The sequence below is a fragment of the Antechinus flavipes genome, chromosome 1, assembly GCF_016432865.1.
Source record: "Antechinus flavipes isolate AdamAnt ecotype Samford, QLD, Australia chromosome 1, AdamAnt_v2, whole genome shotgun sequence".
Lineage (NCBI taxonomy): Eukaryota > Metazoa > Chordata > Mammalia > Dasyuromorphia > Dasyuridae > Antechinus > Antechinus flavipes.
Genome location: NC_067398.1, coordinates 248,281,468 through 248,306,321, shown reverse-complemented (window position 1 = coordinate 248,306,321; position 24,854 = coordinate 248,281,468). Strand labels below are relative to the sequence as shown.

Genomic DNA, 24,854 nt, shown 5'->3' with positions numbered 1-24,854 from the left:
ATTACAAAGATTTCTGTTTACATCCGTTTGTCTTAGCACAGCGGAATTCAATCGACTCTTTGAAACCCCCACAATCTCTCGAGGTTTGGCTGCAAAGCTTTTCTTTTGGCGAGTCTGCAGCCGCCATGTTTACCAACATTAACTCCCCGCCCTCCTCCTCTCCCGCTCTGGCCCTTCCGGGCCTCCCTCTGGGGACCCCCCACCCCCAGACACCGCCACCACTGCAAAGGAGGAGAATAGAAGCAGTTGGTCAGCATTGCTCCGCTCTGAGAGCTATAAGCTAGGAAATGCTGTGCTGGCCTTCATTATAGACGTCTCAGTCTCTTCGAGAAGACCCGGACCCGCATCCCAGCCTGGCGGCGCTTTGTACCCTATAGGCGAGGCCTCTTCGGCCCAGCCTCAGCTCTTGGCTTTCCCGGGGGTCCGATCCTCCTCCCCCCCAGTGTTTACTTTCCTAATTTGGTGTATGTTTGCCTTGCTCCTCTCTGATTGGCCAGTGGGAAATTGTGGCGGTGCGAAGATCTTTGTATGGGTTAGTTTCCTTTTTGGAGCCGGTTTCCTCTGACTCCTCCTTCCCTCTCACCCCTCCCTTTCCTTGTCCAAACTAGAGACAGGCTATTACTTGCTGGAACTCAGTAACCAAGGTACACTTGAGAATAAACTGTTCCAGCCCTTCCCTCATGACCCTCCCCTAGCCTTCTGTTTGTAGTTTGTAGTTTGCTTACCTGGAAGTTTACCTGGCAAACTCCTGGATTCCTCTCCCCCAATCCTTCCCTTTGCCCTTTCCCCTTAGTAAGCGCACTGCCTAGAGAGTGAATGAACTTTTAAACAAAATAAACTTCTGCCGAAGTACCACTTTACAAATCTGTTTCTCCATTTTTAAAGAGGGGTGAATTTTGTGTATGTCAGAAGGTAAATTGGTTAATAATTTCCAGGATTTTACCAGGTTAGCTTGTTTTTCTGAGTTAGGATTTCAGAAAACTCAGTCCTGTAGTTACAGTGCATTAAATGACCTTTTTAAAGAGGTCTTAAACACTATACACAAAGAAGAAGGCCTGGGTTTTAGAATTGTGTAACTCTACAAAAATTTCTCGGTGATTCCATTATGGAAGAAAACCAAGTTTGGAAAAATGTGATTGCTAACATTAAATCGTGTACAGGGACGTCATTTACTTCCAATTCTGAACATGAATATTGGAAATAAGTTATGTGAGACACAGTCACACCAAACTTTTAGAGACACATTCATCTGCCTTTGTAGCTTGAATCTTTTATTTTTGAAACACTGACAATCTTCATAATTAAATCTTTTGTCTTTGAATCAAAGTTGTTGGGCTCAGAATCTACATTAAAAATGCCTTTTCGTTAATTTTTATAACCTCTTGAGTCCTTCAAGGCTGTCTTGTTTTTAAATGACTTAATATATTCTTTTCCTACACCCTGAGAGTATGTAGGTTCAGAGGTCATTATTCATCTCTTCTCCCTTTCATTTTCTACCTCCCTCAAAAAAAAAACTGATCAGTTTCAGAACTGATCTGCCAAATCTGTGGACCATCTAATCCCAACTATCCTCTCTCCCTATCTCAAGGATCTTGAAAACAAAAGACAACTCTGTGCTAGAAAAATATTTGGGACCCTCTCCCTGATATGAATATAAAATAAATGAGTATGCTATAAATTAGTATTCCACTTTTGTTTCATTTTCTCCAGAAATTTCTTTTGCCATAAATCTTAAAAAAGAAAATTATTAATTATAATATAAAAGATATTTCATTTACTCTTTTGGCTTAGAAAATTAGAATATTCTTAGTTTTTTATTGAAAGTGTCATGATAATTAATGTTTTCTAGACCTTAAAAGGAATGACTTTAGATTTAGATGATAATTGCTGTTAAATGTTGTTAATGTTAGTAAACTAGTCTTAAAGTTTGCTGTTTGCAGTTTTTAGCTTATATCTTATAAAGTAGGATTTCTCTATCAGTAGGTATGTTGTATTGCAATTATAAGTAGGCATGTGACAGCACATTACTGTGGGATAGGGATCTTTAAGATTTTGCAATCAGAAAACTCAAGAAGCCAGGGTATAAAAATGAGAATTTGAAGGATGTAGACATCTGCATATCTGTGTCTGTGTGTGTATGTGTATATATTTGTGTACATATATATGTAAATATATCCATATACTCTTATCTTTGTATCTATTTATTATGTAGACATTAGTTAATAGTACCCTGCTGCTTCTGAGAAAAACTAGAACACATTGAGGCAAGTCAGTAGACTTTTTTTTTTTTTTTTTTTTTTTTTTTTGCTGAGGCATTTGGTTTGTGACTCTCCCAGGATCATATAGCTAGGAGGTATTAAGTGTCTGAGACCAGATTTAAACTCGGGTCCTCCTGACTTCAGGGCTGGTGCTCTATCCATTAAGTCACCTAGCTGCTGCCTCCTAATAATTTCTTTACCAATTAAAAAAAAAGTACTAGCAAATCCTTCAAAAAAAAAATTATTACTTTTCCATGTAAAATTAGATCTTCGACCTTTGTCACGGTTGTACCAGTATTTTTTGAGTGAGAAATCTTCTCCTTAAGCTTTTATTAAAATCACTAAATGTTAGAAAAGAGATCGAAAAGTACCATCTAGCCCCGGACCCCAGTTTCCAAGGAAGAAATTGAGGCTGAAGGATATGAAATAATTGACTTTTTTTTTTTTTTTTTTTGTCACATTGATACTAATATAGCTAGGATTCAGAAGTTGCTTTTTTTTTTTTTTTTTAACTTTCAGGCTAGTGTATTTTGTTCTATAATCTTTATTTTCTCATACTTAGGAACTTCAGTAACTTAAAGGATGTGATTTGTTAAAACTCTTAAAAATTAAATTTCAACTTGCCAGTAGTTTGATTCAGTTTCTTCCTTTGAAATTTTGAAAGACTATTCCAAATGTAATAAGATTTAAATCCCACTGGAAAAAAAAATCATAGCACAGTTCCATTTTTTAGATTCTGATTATATGACTCTGCACTTGAAGTCCTGAATGGCAATATAAAGTTCACTGTGCCAAATAATTGTTTAAGAGGTAGAGGAAGGAGGAACATGGAGATTTATGGTGCTGATTCTATTTGTTCTTTTTCTTTTATCTGTACACTAATCAAGAAATTATTAATAACCATATATAAAACTGAGATGGAGAGTACCATTAACTAACATAGATTTATTGGCACAGTGGTACCAAACCTCAAATAGAAATTATCCTTGTAGATTACACATTGACTTAGAAAAACACAAATTAACATTATCCATGTTTTGTAATTTTTTTCCCTAATTACAGTTAAATATAATCTAAACTGCACCAGGGAGTGTTTTATGCAGCATTGCATATTTGACATTTGACATTGCTACGTCTGGAACAAGTCATCTTAGATTAGGAGTTCTTAATCTTGAATCCATGAACTTGTACTTTTAAAAAATATTTTAATGATTGCATTCCAACATAATTGGTTTCCTTTGTAATCATAAGTATATTTTGTGCATTTAAAAACATTATTCTGGGAAGATTCATTGGCTTCACCAGAATGCCAAAGGAGTCTAGCATATAAAAAGGTTATAAAGCCTTCTGGACTAAATCAAAGAACCATGTAGATATGATATTGCTAGATTCAGCCAGGCATTGGAAAACATTTGATTGTCTTTTGAAATCCTTTCAAAGAAGATGGAAGGATATCAACTAAATGATAGCATATTTGGAACTGAGTGAGACAGTGGTCCCAAAGAATAGATTATTGATTCTGCTTCAGCTTGCATATAGATATCTAGAGGAATCATTGCCTTCTCTTCCCACATTCTTATCAATGATTTTTACACAGACTTAGCATGCTATACAAGTTTGCAGCTGAGGGGAAAATAGAAGTATGACTTCTAACTCATTAGATGAATTGAGATTGAAAAGAACTTGATAGAAATGAATAATAACTATTTCTAGCAAGGTAAAATTTAATAAGGAAGTGATACAGTGGAAAGAATCCTGGATTTGGAGTTAGAGTACCCAGGCTCTGGTTCTTCTACTTGTTGTTTACGTGACTTTGAAAAAGTCATTTACTCATCTCTGAATTTGTTTCCTCTTCTATAAAAAGAAAAGATTGGGCTGGTAACCCCTAAGATTCCTTAAAGTTCTCTCTGTGATCCTAAAGTTCTAAATGTAGCCTTAAAATTTACACAAGTACTGTTTGGAATAATATGGTAATTCTTATGAAAACATTGTACATAATAAGCATTTAATAAATGTTTGAGTTGATTTGAATAGTTCCAGGGCTTTTATTGTAACTAAAAAGATTAATATGAACCAGCAATAAAAGATGGCAACCAAAAAAGTTAATACCCCGAATAGGTGCATCAGAGCCCAGAATGATGAAGTAATTTTATGGGGCCCCATATTTTAGGTGGATATTAATGAGCTGGAGGATTAGGATGAATCAAAAGTTTTGAAACTTTGTGTGTGTGTGTGTGTGTGTGTGTGTGTGTGTGTGTGTGTGTGTGTGTGTGTATTTTGAAAGAACTAGAGATATTTAGCCTAGAGTAAGGAAGACTTCTTGGGGCATATGATGGCTGCCTTAAAGTATTTAATTGGCTGTCATATGGAAGAGAATTTAGATTTGTTTTATTTATGATATTCATTTATTTATATATGTTATTTATTTATGCAGATCTAAGAGAAGAGCATGACAATTACAAAAACACGATTTAAGTTTAATATAAAGAAAAATTAATTGTCCTAGAATAGGATGGGCCATGCCTAGGAGATAATGGGTGGGTTTATCTCCCCCCTGTAAAAATTCTCTTATAGCCATGATATTACCTCCTGGATGTCCTAGTCCTCTTCAGGAAAGGACAGGCTGCAATGTCTGTGAGGAGTAGGAAATACCTACTGGGGACCCTACTAGAACTGGCCAGTTGGGCAATGCAGTTCTTTCCATTTGTTGTCTCTTTTATTCTCTTCCTCTGTCTACATAGAGTATCATACTCTTACCTGGGGGTGCTTTGCCCAAAGAAATGTAAATTTTGATCACTGAAACCTAACAAGTTATATTGGAGTTTATAGGCTAGGACCAAATCTCTGTGGATAGTCAAATGGTACATAGTCATTTTGGTTTAACTGCATATCGTGTGTGATATATGTGTGTGTGTGTGTGTGTGTGTGTGTGTGTGTGTGTGTGTGTGTGTGTGTGTAAACATATAGAAACTATATTGGGATAGGGAAAGTGTAATAAGTTTATCTTTTTTCTTTTTTAAAAATCTAATCAGTATATCACACAGAAAATCAAACAGATTTTCCTACCTTTTTAGGTTGAAGACTGCTTAGAAGCTAAAGTTTTAGTCATATCCCCAGATATAGTCAATCACCCCATTCTGTGGTTAGTGTTCCTACAAAAAAGTTTGCTGAATTAACTACTGCAGATTTTAGAGAACTGGTAGGACACTGTGTTCCTGATGAGAGCCATTGGAGCAAGGATTCAAAGAATAGCTAATCCAAAATCCTGTTTTAGTGACCTATGCCTGTTAGAGGAACATAGGAGAATTTGAGAAAAGAGCTTTAATTAAGGAAACAAAAGATCAAAAGAACTATAGGTATAATCACTGTATATAACTGTGAAAGTGTCTTTAGTAGGCTTTTTTTTTTCTTTCTTTAATTACAAATAGGGAAAGTTGAGAACACACTTTTTAATGTTGTTTTCCAGGCAGTCTTGCAGTTTACATTCTCAGTTCCCATTCTATCCCAAATATACTGTCTTTATAAAGAGATGGAATCCCAGAACTATGAGTTTTGCCTATATCTATAGACACATGCATAATTTTTTTTTTTCAAAGAGAGAACCAGCATAAGGTAGCATTATTAGAAGAAGCTGATTATTTCAAACTAGTAGTATTTAGAGGCAACTTCAGTTTGGACTCCCAATGTTTGGACATTGAAGAGGTGTACTTTGACCTAGTGGTCTCTCTCTGCTCACATGTATTCTTTTCTGTATCTAGAGTTAAAATGTTAGTCAGATAGCAGGCTAATGCCAAATAGCCTTAAGTTGAGAAGGGTAAAGAGAGAGGTTTAATAACTATTTTTGTGATCTTGGACAAGTCAGTTCAGTTTTTTCATAATATAAGGGGTTGGACTTCATAATTTTTAAGATTTTTTTTTTTTATGTATTTGAATTAGTACAAATGAAAACCCTTGTCTTGATTAAGCTGGTTAAAGTTATTTTTTTTTTCCTGCCCATAGCAACTTGTATTCAGACTCATAAAATCTGAAACCTTGAGTTTTTTAAAGTTCAAAAGTTATTAAGTTCTTTATCACAATTGAGACATAGAAATTATATATATTTGCCAAACTTTTAAGTTCTTGTCAGTAATCATAAGCATTGAGGGAATGATGTTGACATTTTTGGCGTATTCTTTGTAATCAAAACACCAGGTGTGGTCTCAGTGAGAGCCACATAAAATGCTGACTAGCAGAGATTTGGGGTTTAAATTCTTACTATTATAGTCAAAATTTAATATCACCACAATTATGTAACTTTGTGATTGTTAGTTTAATAATATTACAAATTAATATATCAGTATTAATAACCAGTTGATAATCATAACAAGAGGAAATTATGTTGCATGTGTCTTCGGTAGGATTATACATCATTGCTTTATGGTATTTAATGTGACATCTTTGGCATAATATGAGCAGAAAATATTTAGTCAGTTGGTGTGCTTTCATCTTACTTTGTAAACCTTGTTCCTTAGGCAACTGAAGTATATTTTGGTAACTTTTAAAATATAATTTGTTTCCTTTATATCTAGAATGTTAGAATTGATCACTGATACTATACCCTGTTCAATCTGTTGAATTTCTGTGATTATGATGCTAAATTTTCATTCTGATCAAACTCATGGTCCCCAAAGCAACATGCCTGAGGATACAGAGAGTTAAGTAGTAAAGGGCATAGAATATGGTTTCCCCAGTTCCAACTTGGGTTCCTGCTACTACCGTGTTTTCCCGATAATAAGACACTATCTTATTAATTTCTTTTGGACAGAAAAACACCAGAGGGCTTATTTTAATGAACATTGACAGCAATTTTAATAAACAGGTAAATGTGAACAAAAAAAAGTACCTTCATTCAATAATGATCATGTCATCTTCTTCAACAACATCGTCATAAGTGTCCATACCCTGAATTCCATCCTGGATGTCTTGCACCTCTATTTCCTTCAGAAGAAGTGGACCCAATCTGTCATGTCCAGCAATGTAGCTCTCTTTAAATGAACATGACTTGTCTAGGTAACCTGCTCTTCGTGCCTTGGCGACACAGCTATCAGTAATTTTATCCCATGACTTCTTCACCCAAGTCACGACTTCTTGCAGACAGGGCTTCACAAAGTTTCCACGCTGATTTCTTTCCATTCTATTTTCAATGTAGTCATTGACTTTCATGCGCAAATGGTCCTTGAATGGCTTGTTTATTGCAATATCAAGGGTGTGGAGATAGGCAGTCATTCCTGCAGGAATCATTACTTGATCTATTCTTCTCTCTGCAAGGAAGTTCTTCATTTCTTTAGCACGGTGAGTGCTGGCTGAATCCAGATTATCAGACCTCTTTGGTTACCTCGCATAACAAGTGGCAGCATTAAATCAACCCACTTTCTTAGGCTTGTGTACACCAGGCTTTTTCGGTTTCAAGAACGTAAATGCCTGATACACTTTCAATCTTATCTTTCTTGCCCTTACTGATGATTAGAGATGTGGCTTTCTTTCCATCCAAACGAATTGCCAAAACATAGGTGATCCATGCAGACAGAATAATAAAATTATGACCATCAGTCCTTCTTTTCACTCCATCATGCCCCTCAATAATGTTTTAACCCCATCAGGCTCCCTGAGTGCTCCTTCTATCCTCCATCATGCCCCCTGAGTGCTCCTTCTATCCTCCATGATGCCCCCTGAGTTCTTCTTTTATCCTCCATCATGCCCCCTCACTCCCGCTTACATACAGGGTTTTTATGTTGTCCTGCCTCAGCTCTCCTCGGCGGCACTGCTCTCAATGGCACCAGCAAGCAAATCACTGGGGAAGAACAGGATGACTCGCTCACTGCTGCAGCTCTGATTGGATGCAGCTCGGAGTGCGGTGTGCGTTTCACGGGGGGAAGGGGGGAGGAGGGGAAACGAGGGACGGTGCATACAGAAGGTACCGTAATGTAGTGTGTAGCGCAGGGGATCACCTTCACTACAGTAGCAATCTCCCCCTTTTTTGGGGGAGGGCTTATTTTAGAGGACTCTTACACAGTAAGGGGAGGACTTATTTTCGGGATAGGTCTTATTATCAGGCAAACACGGTATTCTTACATTTCTCTCCCTTCGGGGTTTATGTATATACACAAACACATACATATATGTGTGTGTCCATAACATACACATATGTGCATATTCCCACATGTGTATGTGTATGTGCATGTATGTGTATTTATATTTTAATTCCTAACCTTCAGTAAATTTTTAAATTGTAGTAGAAAAAAATTCTACTTCAGACTTCTCAGTCAGCTTCTCAGAACTCTACTGCCTGTGGTTCCTCTTTGTTTTCCCAAAGAAAAAAATCATTCCAATTTTATAACTAGGACAGCATCCTCTGTCTAGAAATATTTGGATGACTTTTTTTAGACCAACAAGGACTTATTACACTCAGAATTGTTTTGAAGATATATGGTATCTTGGGAAAAAAATTTCCCCCTTTTAGGTGGTTTAATATAAGGATTAACTAATTAAATCTGGTTGTCGGTTACAATTCTCTTTTCTTTAGTGAACTATCTAGAGTATAACCAAATGGAGAGTACTAGCCTTTGAAGACCAAAAAGCTTGTGGGAGCAAATTGACATTTCTCCCTGAACTAATCATTACTGGAAAAACTCAGAATTCCAACAAGCCAATAACTGCAATATTACATTATATCTTAGCTTTAAATTACAGTATAGTCTGATTTTATTCCCAAATGAATTTGTCAACACAAATCATACTTAGTAGTTTAATATTAGAGAAACTTGTAAAGAGAATGCTGTTTCCTCTTTTCCTAAGTCATATTTTGCTGAGCTTTTATTTCTATTTGAAGTCATACTATAGGGAGCTATGAGCTTTCTTTGGATTTTGCCTTCCTGGGTTTAAATATAAATCCGTCATGATTGTTTATGAAATGATTTTCTTTAAAGAGGCATTATGGGCCCTGTTGCTTTTTTTCTTCCAAAAACATTATCATCATTTTAAATAAGACAAAGTATGCTTTTTTATATCTATTACTACACTAGATTTTTTTTTTTTTTTTTAAGTATCCTCATGCTTTCTTCTCCTTAGGTTTTCTGAGGTGAGCTTCTGTTTACTGCCTGATTCCCATCCCATTTGGCCTAGATTTTCCCAAATTGTGTTGAAGACCTCAGTTGTATTGCTATCTGGAAGTAGGGAAAATAAGGTGTTAGCTCTGTGATTGCAAGAGAATTAGGGACATCATTAATAATGAATGTATTATAAGGCTATTAGAATACACTGTGCAAAACCTCCCACAAAAGTATTTTTGTTCCATAGATAAAATTCTTTTATACTCTAATTTGAAACCACATTTGTTGGTGTTCCTGTGTACAAAATGGAAGCATTTAAAAAACAAGTCAGCTTAAAAGAATTGGTTGAAATACAATAATACATAGATAATATTCAGCTCTAAAGTTGAACTCATCTCATTAATGCATTAGTTGTCATCCCTTTTTACCTCTAATTCTCAACCAGTGTTTTTTTCCTTACAAATCATTTAGTGCTTTACTCCATCAGCAATATGTTCCTTTTCTTTTGTTTTTTGTGTACCCTGTATGTGAAGAATGTTATCTTTAGAATATTTTATAGTCAAGATAAATGTCAAAATCCAAACACACTAAGTCAATAATTGATGTCTCATCCTAATTATAAAAAATAAACGAATGATTAGAATAAAACATTAAATATTCATAGAGCAATTACTTGGGATTGGACATAATTTTCTGCAAGAATTTATATTATAGAGGATACAAAACAAAAGAGCATATAATCAAAACAGATGCTTAGTTCATAGTGTTGTTTTTAACCTGCTTATTTTATTTTTTAAAAGAATGGGATAGGTAGCAGTTCTTAGAATTGAAGCAATATAAGAAATTATAAATACATTCATCTTACATATTAGTTTTTTCCTAACTAATAAATGATGCAGCAGAAGGAACATTGACCCTTAGGTTCTAGTTTTCTAGTTCTGGCTTTGCCACTGACTAATTCTATGACACTGACAAGTCACTTTTCTTCTCTAGATTTTAGTTGTTATTGTTGTTGTTGGGGTGTTTTTTGTTTTTTTTTTCTGTAAATGAGGAATGGGCATTAAATAGTGCAAAGAAAAGGGGAGATTCTTTGTTTCTAGTCTTTTTGATCTTTAACCCTATCACTAAAAAAAATTTAATCATAAGCCTCCAACATGTATATTCATTTATTTATAAATAATTATAACTTGAAAATGCTTAAACATTGAAATAGATAAAATAAACAATATTTTGAAACTTGACATTTTATTTATTGATGGTACAAAAACTGTTTTGATTACAAAAGCAATGGTGACTGAAATATATTTTCAATATTTTCCAAATCCCTATGTCTTTCTGGGGGACATAGGGCAGATTTTAATTGCATAATAGCATTTAATCAGTCATTTTGATCAATATAGCTATATGAAGGTAAATTTCCCTAAAGATAACTTTTTTGTTGAAAGATTCAGTACAACAAGTAAGGGGTTGTGACCCTCAGTGAACATATCAGCTTTTCAGTATTTTTCTATGGATTTATAGATATTTACTGTACATAATACAAAAACAACAAACAAAAGTGAATTATCTCACTTTAACTCTGCAGAAAGTTTTTTCAATATAAAACTATTATTCCTCTTTCTTTATATGCTTCCATTAAATGGAAATTGTATTTGGATATTTACCAGCATTTTTGTGTGATTGTGGGGAACAGGAAAAAAAAAAAAAAAAAAAAAAAAAAAGCAATCCAAATTGGGTTTGATTGCACTGCTGAATACAGAAAGGAAGTAATTTATAACAAGACATTAAAAGTTAAGTTGGCATGAGGTTATGAAAGGCTTTAAATGACAAACAGGAGTTTTATTTGATCCTGTAAGTAATAGGAACTTTCACTGGAGTTTCTTAGGTTGGGATTTGGGTGTGGATTGGTCAGACTTGGAATTTAAGAAAATCACTTTGGCAACTGTGTGGTGGATATATTGGAGTGGGAAAAGATTTGAAGAAAACTATATAAGAGGAAGCTTTTGCCATCGTCCAGATAAGAGGGGTGATGAGTGGAGAGAAGATATGGATACAAAGGATATTTCAGAGTTAGAAACAATAAATACAATTTCACAACTAATTTGGTATGTGAAGTGAGGGAGAATTAGGAAGGGAGGATAATACCTAGCTTTTTGACTGTACATCATTGGAAAGCTGGGCATACACTGACAAACAGAAAAGCCCATAAGAATGGTGGGTTTTTAATGGAAAGATATAACATTTATGATGTAATTTGCATCCTATCCATACCTGCAAATCCTGAGCAACTCTTTGTGCCTCACCACAAAATGAAAAAGGATGTAAGGGAAGGAAGGCTCTTTGCTGTCATTGCCCTTGGTATCAGAGGCCAGTGCGTGTTGCTGCTATGAAATGGAGGCAAAGAGGAGCAGGGTGTGTGTGGGGGGGGAATGAGCCCATGATTGGCCAGTTGTAAGGAAGAGTGGGAGGAAACCCTTCATAGCTGCCTTGGGATTGGTTGATCCAATACTTAGTAGGACTGAGTCTTTCAGCTTCTAGCATCCTATGAATCTAATAATCCTATTGGGTTCTGAGGAGGGAAGAAGAAACTGTTAGGAGTAAAATGTTTTTCAAATATGTTGAAATATGGGAGCTTCTGAATTGTTAGGCTCCTCAGAGGAAAGCTAGCTAAAGCATGGTTGCACTGACTTCTTCTCAAGTAGCTTTGTCTTTATAGAGTCAGGTGTGTTACTGCCACAAGTCAGTTCTGCTGATCTACTTGAATCCAGTGTGTGCAGTGCTTCTGGTTGGTATAAACAAATGTTTGGTTCCTTAGTGTTTGTCATTTTACAAGCATTAGGCTTTTTAGCTTTCTCATTCTTCTAGCGCCATCTTGTGGATTATTACAAGGAAATACCTTCCATAACAAAAATACTAATACAAGTCCTTCATCTATCAACTTTTTTTTTTTAATGTTATTCTTAAGGGACCCATTTCATAACAACACTCAAGTTCATATGGCAAGCCCAATAGGAGCCAGTAGGTTGATATGTATTAATTATAGTGCTTAATAAAAGAGGGTGGTGATTTTGCATTATGTGAAACAACTCACTAACCTCTTTACACATTTTGATTTAGTAATCCCACTAATACACTTCAGTCATGAAGATCAAGGACTGAAAAGCCCCATATACGTCAGAATATTAGCAGAAGCATTTAAAAAAATATTTCTATGTCAGTCATGTTGTGAAAGAAGAATGAGAACAAAAGAAAAAAAAAATCACAAAGAAAAAAGTCCAAAAAAGGTGAAAAAAGTATGCTTCCAAGCAGAAGCGTTTTTTGAGATACAAAAAATCAAAACAAAAACCTGGCAACAAGTAACTCACCATCAAATGGTGAATGATTTTTCAAAATTTGGAATATATATGGATATGACAAAACACTATTGAGCTGTGAGAAAGTATGAATGAGAGAATTTAGAGAAATATGAGAAGACTTGCATTAACTGATAAAAAGTGAAATCAATTGAACCAGTAAGACAGTCTAAACAGTGTCTACAATAATATAAGCAAAACCAATAACATTAAAAGATAGATGAAATGAGAGTAATTGAAGTGACCTGGAGAAAAGAGCAGATGATGAAACATACTTAATAGAGAGACAGAGGTTTTAGGAGCATAAGAATGTCAAATATAGTCATTTTGTCAGTAAGTTTGGCTTAAATATTTTTCCTTTTTAGAAAGCAGATAGTTTATTGATGGGAGAGAGGAACATCATTTGAGGACGTTACTGATGTAAAATTCTAAGGCAAATTCAAATAAGACTTTAAAAGAGTAGTTACTGATAACAGTATGCTCAACACTAGATTGTTACATTGAATAGGATCATAGTGATAAAAACTATGTCATTTAGGTTTAGCCTTGAAAAGAAAAAACATAGGAAGGAAGGGAGTTTTTAATAACAGGTGTTTTCAATTATTTGAAAGTTTGTCTAGTAGAAGGATTAGATTTATTCTATATGGCTTGAAGAGGGCAGGACCAGTGTAGAAGTTACTAGGAAACAAATGGTTTTTTCAATATAAGGAAGAATTTTTATGCAATTAGTTGTATCAGAAAATGGATTAGACTGCCTTGCAAGGCAGTGATTTTGCATCACAGAAGTCTGGCCACATGTTGATACTGTAGGAGGAATTTTGTGCTTAAATAATTTCCGAGAGCCTTGGAATTCTGTGTTTTTCTTAAGAATGAAAGCATGTAGCCAGCATTTTCCTTACTTCAAGTTCTTTCAGCCAAAACCAACAAGGAAACAAGTGATTATGTGTAAAATTACAGTGTAAAAGTTTGAGTTTGGGGATATATTCCTGTATGTTCTTATATAGAGTTTCTACCCATTACATGGCAATATCAGTCTTTCAGCTAATGAAACTCCTTTTGAGGGGCTGGGAGGGAGATAGTTGCTGGAAATGTTATCAGCTCATCCAGCTATACATTGTAATTTCCTTGTACTTTAACTTATACTATATAGCATTAAAAAGGTGCTTTAAAGTTTAATGAAAATTTAGAATAAATCTTCCTTCTGCTATCAATTTTATTTATTATCCCTTAATGATTATTCAGAAATCACTTCTAAAAACCCAATTTTTTTTTTAAATGGCAGCACAAATTATGTGGTGTCTTTTTCTTTCTCCAGTGTTCCCAACTCTTGCCCAGCCAGTCCTCGTGGTGCTGGATCCTCAGGCTATCGCTTCGTTCAGAATGTCACCTCGGACCTGCAGCTGGCTGCAGAATTTGCAGCAAAGGCAGCATCAGAGCAACAGGCAGACACATCTGGAGGGGACAGCCCGAAGGTTTGTTGGGATATAGATATTTCCTGAGAATGTTCTCACAATATACCATGTTAAATAATCTGTTTTTACTTACACAATTGGCATTGCATTCATGGGAAATGCAGATTTATATACTTACCAGGTAAAGTCCTTTGACATCAGGTATCCATGAATGATATTTGGTTTGAGGAGTTCGTAACCTGGGGTCATTTGTTTTGCTTTTTAAATTTTGAGAATTTTATTTAAATATAATTGGTTTTCTTTGTATTTTTACATATTTTATGCATTTAAAAACATTATTCTGAAAAGGCTCATAGATTTCAAGATGGTCAAAGGAATCCATGATAATAAAAAAGGTTAACAGCCCCTTCTTTGCTGACAGCTGTTTCATACAGTCTATTAGGAATTTTTTAGCAGAATTGCATTCCATACCCATGTAAAAATCATCATATCCTAATTTGTCTTTATGAACTTCACTTTCTTATATTATATAATGCAGTTTTATTTCTCTTTGTGGAGGATGTGAAGAAAGAAGTTTAAAAACGTGCTTCTGGTAACTTCTAATCTTCACCCTAAAACAGGAATAATCATTCTTATTTTCATAAAAGCATGTGAGTGTGAAGCCAATTTTGAAAGAAATGGAGATAAATTTAAACTATAGATACTTTTCCAGTTATCTCAGAACAGGAATTATTGGAACCTAATTTAAGAAGTTTAGATAATTTCAGCTTTTTCTGTGGGTGATATGTGAATGTTTATTTTGCTCTCTCTCAGACCCCTATTGTGTTCTCTTGCCAGGATGAATCAAAACCACCATATTCTTATGCTCAGCTAATAGTTCAGGCTATATCCTCAGCCCAAGACAGACAGTTAACACTAAGTGGGATTTATGCCCATATCACCAAGCATTACCCTTACTACAGGACTGCTGACAAGGGCTGGCAGGTAAGTTTAAAATTTGTTATTTTTCTGAAGTTCTTTAGAAAATTCTCAATGAAGGTCAGAAGGGAAGAACTATAATCAGAAAGTCAGCTCTTTTGTGGGCTCATAAAAAGCATTTCCTAAAGTGTGAAAAACATTTTGCCATGAAGTCTAGTTTGATCTTAGTTTTGTCTAATTTCTTTATAGATCCTTTTCCTTTTAAGTGTCTAAAAATTGTAGTTGTGGTTATTGATAATTCATACTTTATAGATGTGCTTTATAGTTCTGAACATTTATTTCACTTTCTCAATTTCCTCAAATTCAATAAATGTGAATAATTGAACAATTGTGTTTTAGGTACCTACATAGTACAAGGCAATATGCTAAGTACTGTCGAGTCTAATAATGAATTTGAATTAATTTTTCCCTGGTTAGGTCTCTGGCCTCAGAGGGAAGTAACATATTCATAAATGATACTAATATAAACTTTGTTTTAAAAGTACCATGAGAGAAATGTATATAAAATGCTGTGGTATCAAAAAATGGCTAAATAGATTCAAAGAATGACTTAAGGAGGTGACATATGTCGTGTGTGTGTGTGTGTGTGTGTGTGTGTGTCCGTCCCATCAAACCTGCAGGTAGATGCTTACAGTTATTATTAATATGGAAACTGAGGATTAGTGACATTAAATGACTTCATGCTTCTGTAAATATGGAAAGCAGGTTTTGGATTCAACTTATCTAACTTCAGATCTTGGCCTCCTTTCATTAGATGAAAACACCATGACCCATCAAGTTGAAATAATTTAGTCAAGATCTCCCAGGATTCCAATTAGACTGGAATATCAGGTTATAAAGGGGATTAATGAGAGAGAAAGCTGGGAAAAATAAATTGGGGCTACATAGGCAGCCACTAATCATAGCTCTGCCACTGCCTTACTTGCTCTTGGGCCATAGATAGTCATTACAGCATTTAGTTCTTTTTTGTTGTATGTCATAGAGTAGAAAAATAAGGTTTTCTTTGCAAGTTTTTCCCCCCTGCTTTACCCCAAACATTTCAGTCATCAACTTCATATTTTTTCATAATCATTTTTTATATGTAATTGTATTCAGATTATTTTCCATATTTGTTATTCTCCATTTACAGCAATTTTGCTGTAATCTCTTGGTGTCATTTGAGCAGTTTCTGGGTTAGTCAATATGTGGTGGATCTGCTTTTCTCTCTTCTCAGAATTCTATTCGACACAACCTCTCCTTGAACCGATATTTTATTAAAGTCCCACGTTCTCAGGAGGAACCTGGAAAGGGCTCCTTTTGGCGAATTGATCCAGCATCAGAAGCCAAACTAGTAGAACAGGCATTCCGAAAACGGAGACAGAGAGGAGTATCCTGTTTTCGAACCCCTTTTGGACCCTTATCGTCAAGGTAAATATCACTTTCTTCTACCTTTTGATTTTTTTTTTTTGTTGGGAAGCTATTAGGAAAAGAAATTTCTTAAATAGAGAGGAGAACTAGCTATCTTTTGCTCCCCAAAGCAACCACATATTTTAAGAATATGATTCAGAAACTGATGAATTTCTGTAACATTTAAAAGGTAAGTTGATTGCTACTTGAGCATGATGATTTTTTATGATAGTTTTTTATTTTCAAAACACATGCAAAAGTAGTTTTCCGCATTCATCCTTGCAAAACCTGGTATTCCAAATTTTACTTCCGTCCTCCTCTAGACAGCTAGCAATCCAGTATAGGTTAAATATGTACAATTCTTTTTTTTTTTTTTTTTTTTTTGTACTACTAAACACATTTTCACATTTATTGTGCTGCACAAGAAAAATCAGATCAAAAAGGGGAAAAATGAAAAAGAAAAAAAAAACAAGTAAACAACAACAAAAAAAATGGTGAAAATACTATGTTATAATCTTCATTCAGTCCCTTTGGTGCTGATGGTTCTCTCCATCACGAGTCTATTGGAATTGACCTGAATCACCTCATTGTTGAAAAGAGCCATGTCCATTAGAACTGTTCATAGTATAATCTTTGTTGTTGTATACAGTGTTTTCTTGATTCTACTCACTTCACTCAGCATCAGTTCATGCAAGTGTCTCCAGGCCTCTCTGTAATCATCCTGCTGATCATTTCTTACAGAACAATAATATTCCATAACATTCATATACCACAACTTTCACTCATCCCCTAACTGATGGGCTTCTATTCAGTTTCCAGTTCCTACAAAAATGGCTGCTACAAACATTTTTGCACATGTGGGTCCTTTCCCCCTTTTTTTATGATCTCTTTGGAATACAGGTCCAATAGAGACATTGCTGGATCAAAGGGTATGAATAGTTTGATAACTTTTTGAGCATAGTTCCAAATCGCTCTCCAGAGCAATGAGTATGCTGAGTATGGGTGGTTTTTAAAGCCTTGGTTAATGAAGATGAATAAACTTTTCATTTGTTCCATTTGTTATATGTTTGTTATATGTGAAAAACAAGTTTTTCTTTCTCAACTATGAATTTTTGCACATTAAAAATTTACATATATGAAAGAGAAGCCAGCTTAAAGTGTGATTCTTAACTGCAGAATGCTAAGGCATGTTCATGAAAGGTCTGGCTGGTCTTCTCAGTCAGGAAATAAATGCTCTTGAATTGTAGCTTTTAGCTACAAAGCCACAAACAAGACTCTCTCTTCTCACTTAATGGAGCGTTTATATTTGAAATATTTTAGGGGGCAGGAGCAACACAAAAAAGTTTTAGGGGTAGAATGTAGGATTTAGATGTTGGGGTTTTGTGTTCAGTTTTTGTTTTTTTTCCCCCCCATTTCTTGCCACTTTTATAGTTAAGCCCTTTGATCTTTTAATTGACATAATATGGTGCTTCTCTTGGGTTGTTGTTTTTTTTTTTAAGGAGTGCTCCGGCTTCACCTACTCATCCGGGGCTAATGTCCCCTCATTCTAGTGGCCTACAGACTCCAGAGTGCCTGTCTCGGGAGGGTTCACCCATTCCACATGACCATGATTTTGGGTCAAAGTTAGCCTCTGTGCCAGAGTATCGATATTCACAAAGTGCACCTGGTAAGGATTTTTTTTTTTTTTGGGGGGGGTGGGGGGGAGAAGATAAGTAATATGTTTTGTGCATCAGTTTGTTTCAATATTCTTGAACCAAAACTGATGTCAAGAAAATCTTTTGAAATACCATGTGCTTTATAGATTTTATTATCTTTCTCACTTTTTATATTGTTTAGGTTCTCCTGTTAGTGCTCAGCCAGTGATAATGGCTGTTCCTCCTCGACCATCTAATCTTGTGGCCAAACCAGTTGCTTACATGCCAGCTTCAATAGTAACTTCACAGCAGCCTTCTGGTCATGCAATTCATGTTGTGCAGCAAGCTCCCACTGTTACAATGGTCAGAGTTGTGACCACATCTGCTAATTCAGCTAATGGATACATACTTACCAGTCAGGGCACAGCAGGAAATAGCCACGAAGCAGCAGGCACAGTTTTGGACTTGGGTGGTGAACCAAGAGGTAATCTATCTGTTTGGTAATTTCATTAGATCTTGATGTAAACAACTTTGGCCTTTGTAAAATATAAACTCAATTAGAAATTGGTTTCTGAAACATCAAAGAGCACAACTAAAGGAAGCATGAATGAATTGTGCTAGAAGTATAGTCACAGATAAGATGATTTTTTAAAAGCAATTCTGCAACCACTGAACTATTGTATTTATGTTAATTACACTTTTTTGTTACAAATTCTATTCTTCATTTAATAGATCACAAGACAGGTTTCTTTGAATACTTGGTAGTTTTAGTTTTCCTTCAGGATTATGTTTGCTAAATATATGGATCTTTTCTATAATTGAAATATAAATTTTTTTTAACATAAAAAGAATCAGTCTATGAAAATGAGTTAGTAGTGTAGCAATAGCACCTCTAGTTAGACTGTAGAGGTAATTAAGAATGAATATTTCATTTCCAAACTAGAAATTTATCTTTGATGGGCTTAATGGAATATCTTGTAAAATTTAAGTCATTGTAAAAAATTGACTCAGTTCTTTTAAATCAAATAATATTTCTTAGTTCTTATCTTTTAGTCACTTTATTTTATCTCTTTACGGTATTTTTTTGTGGTCCTACCTATAGGATAATTGCATTTTTCTGAGTGACAGCATTTGTGACACTTCAGGAAAATAAAAACATTGCTGATAATTATTTTTTCAAAATCAAATTATGAATATTTGAAATTTGAGTGATAATATCAGTAAAAAAAGGAAATCTCATGGTTTAATTTTGCCATTTGTGTGGAGAAGGTAGTACTGTTTAGATAAAAATAATCAAACATCTATTTGATGTTTTTTAAAAAGTGAAGTAAATTTAACTTGTGTACAATATGGGAAATAACTCATTCAGTTTTTTGGGGGGAAATAAGGGATTCTTGAACCATTCATTTAATGAACAACATGGCCTCCTAAAAGTGAACTTGAAGTTTGAAAAAAAAATTTGCTAAAAAAGGATGCTAAATCTTTTCCCATTTTCAGTCAACATTCCTTAAACAAATAGTATATTAAGCGATTGGAGTGCCTTGAAATTTTGTCCACAAGCAGTGATGTTACCTAAGTCTATAGGATCTGTGTTCTTGAATTTGAATTACATTATTCCTTTTTTGTCAGTTCCAATACTCTAGTGTCAAGTGAAAATTAAGATAATTTCCTTTGCTAGTTTGTCTGTAATACAATGTTCTTTAAATTTTCATAGCATTGGAAGATAAGCCTACAATTGCATTCGCGACAATTCCAACAGCCAGTCGAGTCATCCAGACAGTTGCCAGTCAGATGGCTCAGGGAGTTCCAGGACAAACAGTTACAATACTTCAGCCAGCAACACCAGTGACCATTGGGCAACACCAGCTCCCAGTTAGGGCAGTGACACAAAATGGAAAGCATGCTGTTCCTACCAACAGCATCTCTGGCACTTCTTATGGTAAGATTTTTGTAGTCTCTGTTCAATTTCATCCTCTACTCTATTCCCTAGATTCTTCTCATTTTTCCTGCTATGTGATCTTTACTTTGTTAAATGCAAAATGTGGAATATTTCTTTCAGTAAAGCTGTCATAGATGTCCTTGAGTTGAATATATCATAGATTTTTCCATTATAATTTTAGATTAGTGGTAAGCTTCTTTTAGCAAATAGGTGATTTTGACCTTTGTTCAGAAGAATTGTGTCGGTCTTAATTTTACATATTAAATTTATGTCTCTTCCATTCCCAGCCCTTACAAATCCACTGCAACTTCTTGCAGCCCAGGCTAGCTCCTCCACTCCTGTGGTGGTTACACGGGTGTGTGAAGTGGGCCCTGAAGACTCAGCAACCTCCTCAGGGGAGCCAGATGTCAAAAGACCTCGGTTGGAGGAACCCAGTGGAACTGTTGTGGCACAGGCAGGGGTTATCACTTCTACAACCCCACAAGGGCAAGGAACCGGTGAATGAAGTACCTGGGAAAGGAGCTGGAATGTAGGTGGAGCAGAAGGCCCATCAAGAAAAATGGTAGAACAGAAGTGTAACTGCCTAAACAGCCACTTATCTTAATGTGAGATAGGAAAGAAAGCTCCACAGCTCATCAGATCTTGAGGTGCCAAACAGATTGGAAAAAGCTTGGGAAAAGCTTCCATCTACCTGTACCTGGAATTCAGTTCAGCCTTTACTTTTGTTTTTCTCTTCCATACCTTTTAGTTAAAAAACAACAAAAAAAAAACAACAAAACAAAAAACCCACATAAACAAATACAGACAACTGATTGTATGACTGCTGGGAATTTTTTTTTTTCAGCACCTCCTGTTTTTCCCCAGCCTTCAAGATTGGGGAAGAGATTGCAGTTCAGTATCTCAAGGAATGTATCACAAATATCTGCTCCATAAGAAGAAGGTTCCTTATTTCTCCAATGCCTTAATGCTGCCTCTCAGAGTTTGACATTGATGTTCTTAAGGAAGCAGCCTTGACCATCACAAGAAGACTGACACAGGTTATCATAGTGACAGCATTAAAGTAGTATGGTACCCAACAAACAATCCTTTTAAAGAAAAATAATTGTATTTAGAATGAATTCTTATTTATGTGTAGGAGGTTGAGAAGAGGCTGTTGGGGTGGGGACCAGGGGGTAGAACAACAGAAATTGACCAATTTGTTATTTCATAAATGTCTTTTTTCATAGAAAGGCAAAAGAGAAGGTATTGATATTAGTATTATTTTTAACTGATTTGGTTTTGACACCACAATGTTTCTTGCTTTTTGTTCAGACTTGTACCATCTGTTTTTAAGCTAAGCCTATATGCATCGTGGACAAAAGTTGAGGGAATGTCTTGCCCCCATTTTTGTTTTTGTTTTTAGTTTTACATGCATGATGCATGCATTAATCACACCATGGAGTTAATCCACAGCTATAACTGTTAATGTCATGTTAGGGGAAATTTTGATAGCTTCTTATATTAGAACATGTATTTGCCTCAGAACTGATAGAAAGTCCTTTGGTTGGAAAATTGGTGAAAAGCTGATGAACTACATTATAACAATATATACAGATTTTAGTATTTGGAGTGAACATTAATCAGAACTGAGTCTCTGTGCTGTCTTCACTGCAGTAGTAGTAATGTTCTATTATAACTAGGTGTTCATAGACAGAACTATGTGGCTCACTTAATGTGAAAGAAAATAAAGCAGAGGTTTCTCAGATGTTTCACAAAAAATTGAATTGTTCTCCCCATGACCTAATGTAAGACTTGATATTCTCAGCATAGCTGGATGCAGTTTTATAATCTTAATCTTTTTTATTTAAATTTTACCCATTTCCAATTTTCTTTCACAACTTATCATTGCAGTTCAGAAATATTTCCTTTATCTAAAAGACCAAAATCTTTGGGGTCAATTCAAGGTAATGGAAACTACCTTCCCAAATAATGAGGTTGCTTACTGGTATTCATCTTCTCCCAGGATTAAATCACCCTGCCTGAATTTGCTTTGTGGCTAAAAAGAAAGAAAGAAAGAAAAGTGCTTTCTAAAGATGGAAAGCAAACAAAGTGCTTCAGTATAATAAATTTATCTTCCTTGGAAAAATGTCTTCTAAACTTGTACAGTTGGCAGTTTCAGCCATATCAGGAATGTTGAAAAGAGGTAGAAACATATGGAATGTTATCATCTGTTCAGATATTATCCATTTGTTTTCCTGAGCAGTGTGCATGAGAGATGAAGGGATGCTTCTGTCAGAAAAGTATCTTAATTTGCTAAATATTTTGATGCTGTTTCTCCTAATAGTTATCATTAGGAGTATCATTAGGAGAAAAAAATGCTGTACACAAAACTGAAGTATCAGGAAATGTTTTTCTTTTTCTTTTTGGAGGGTAGTGGTGGAGGGAAACAAAAACCACCTTTCCCTTTTCCTCCAACCAATTAGCTATGTTAAGATTTGGGTCATCTCTATAAGCCCTGTTAGAAAAATTGCAATAGTGTTCAAAACTTCCCCATAAAATATGAGACAAAGGCAAGAAAATTTCATAGGAATTAGGAACTAACCTATAATTTTCTTCTTTAAAACAAAAGAATTAACTTTTTAAAAAATATATTTAAAACAATGGGCACTAAGTCCACTTTAGAAACTAACAATTTGCAGTCAGAACCCATTGAAATTTAACCCAGAGATGTAAGAGGAAGATGACCTGTTGAGAGAGATAGTAGGGAAAAACAGCTCTGCCACAAATGCCCTTTACACTGTTGTGTTCTCTTCAGTCAGGATCAGAGGGAACTGGCTCCTCTTAAAAAAAAATTACTGAGCCCTTCATGAAATGCTCAGTTTTGCCCAATAAAGGAAAAAAAGAAAAATGTATATGTGACTAAATTTTTAAAAGGTACCACAGCCACAAAAATTTTATTGACATCCATACAATATTAAGTATGAAAAAAGTTTCAGAGCAGTGGAAATGAGATAACCAGCAATGTTGTTCTCAGAGATACTTTCCCCACCTTTAATGATGATAAATTATGCTCTATTCCACACTTCCATTTTCTTAAATGTGTGTGTGTGTGTGTGTGTGTGTGTGTGTGTGTGTGTGTGTGTGAGAGAGAGAGAGAGAGAGAGAGAGAGAGAGAGACAGACAGACAGACAGACAGACAGAGAAATATTAGACTTGAGACAAAGAGAATGAAAAAAGGATGAGTGGTGAATTAATTGCTATCAGGCAGGTTTCATTCTGCACTAACAACTTCAGTTAAAGCCAGGGTCTTGTTCAGGTTAGTGGATCTGTAATTAGTGATTTTTTAGGGCCACCAATTTTTTTTTTAATCATCTGTAATTGGTGTTTGTTCATTCTAAGTATTTCTTATATATAGCCTAGAAGATGGAAAGGTGGTGGTGGGAGCTATATTTGATCTTCAGTTAGGATGGCTATCACAAATTTTCTCCTTTCCAAGTTGAGATTTTCTTCAGAGAACACTCCATGTTGGGAGGTTAGAAGAAAATGGTAGCTTATGTATTATTTTTTAACTATTTGTTTCTGTCTTTTGCTTCATATGAACTTATTGCTCCCATAGTTAATTTTATCTGCTTTATCTGTGCAAATTTAGTCTTAGTAATGGTTGGTCCACAACTAGAAGGGGAAAAAGATTGTGAGTAGGGAAAGAGGGATACAGATTTTCAATGGAAGGAATTTCCCCTTGAGATTTTTAGCACCTTAAGTTCTGTAAGAATTGCATGTTGAAGGAAATAAAAAGGAAAGAGGTCAGGAGAAAAGTGTTGGGTATTGGGAAAATCATTATCCGTACAAAATCTTTTTTATTTTATGATAACTTTAGAAAGGTTTAGATTATAGGCAGGAAATAATTGCCTTATATCTTCTAAGCCAGTATTTGTGGCAAAGATATCTGGCAGAAATGCCAAAGTGGGATGTGTGGTGGCTTTAGAAATTCCTGGAAGGAACCTTTTTATCATTTGGGATTGAGGCAGGGAAAAAGTAGTGTATATCTAAATGTGTTTGATAAGTGCTGCTCCAATTCTGGAGTTCATCTGATCTTTGTCTTTTTTTCATCCAGGTACATGTGTACACATTTGCCTCTTGCCCTTTATGGCTCCCCTTCTTTGCTTCCAATCTGAAAAGAAAGCAGGAAATTTACATATAAAGAACTTATAATTTTTAAGAATCCAGGAAAACATACTTAAATAAAGTATACACACACACACACACACACACACACACACACACACACACACCCCTCTCCTTCCCCCAAAAAGAATTCTACCAGTTAGCTTAAATGTATTCATTCTCCTCTTCATTTTCCTTAAATGTATTTTGTGGTGATGTTGGAATATTTAAGAACAGTTCTTCACAATTGACAAGCCCTTACAACAGTTGGTAGACAATTTTTAACTGTGTGTTGGTATTTGGATATCAATTTGTAGAAACTTATCACCTATCTTCTTTTATTATTAAAGGCATCACAACCAAAGGTTATGCTTCAGTAATCAATATGTGATTAATGTTAAGCACCAAAGGTCAGTAATTTTATGTTATTATTTATTGAATCTACACATGATAGAGCATTATACTAAGCACTGTGGGGAGATACAAAAGAAATTTAAGTTCCTAACCTCAAGGAGTTTACTAATCTAATGTTTTGTCCCATGAGTTTACCTCTTTCTATCAGAACAATATCCATCTGTTGTATCAGAACAAAAAACAGTCTTTTTTCTCCCCCCCCCCCACCCAGTGATTTTTAAAAAAAAAACTATTAGAACATTTTGCCCA

General features: G+C 35.1%; 1 protein-coding gene across 1 annotated transcript in view; it reads left to right on the top strand.

The window, feature by feature from the left end:
* The window catches only part of FOXK1 (forkhead box K1), a 116,083-nt gene extending 93,144 nt beyond the window's left edge, over positions 1 to 22,939 (top strand). The window contains exons 3-9 of the mRNA XM_052000076.1: positions 14,015 to 14,171; positions 14,949 to 15,095; positions 16,303 to 16,496; positions 17,975 to 18,141; positions 18,312 to 18,593; positions 19,824 to 20,048; positions 20,336 to 22,939. Of these exons, the coding sequence (XP_051856036.1) occupies positions 14,015 to 14,171; positions 14,949 to 15,095; positions 16,303 to 16,496; positions 17,975 to 18,141; positions 18,312 to 18,593; positions 19,824 to 20,048; positions 20,336 to 20,553 (1,390 nt within the window). The 3' untranslated portion in view covers positions 20,554 to 22,939. The remainder of the gene's footprint in view (positions 1 to 14,014; positions 14,172 to 14,948; positions 15,096 to 16,302; positions 16,497 to 17,974; positions 18,142 to 18,311; positions 18,594 to 19,823; positions 20,049 to 20,335) is intronic.
* The last annotated feature ends 1,915 nt before the right edge of the window (positions 22,940 to 24,854 follow it).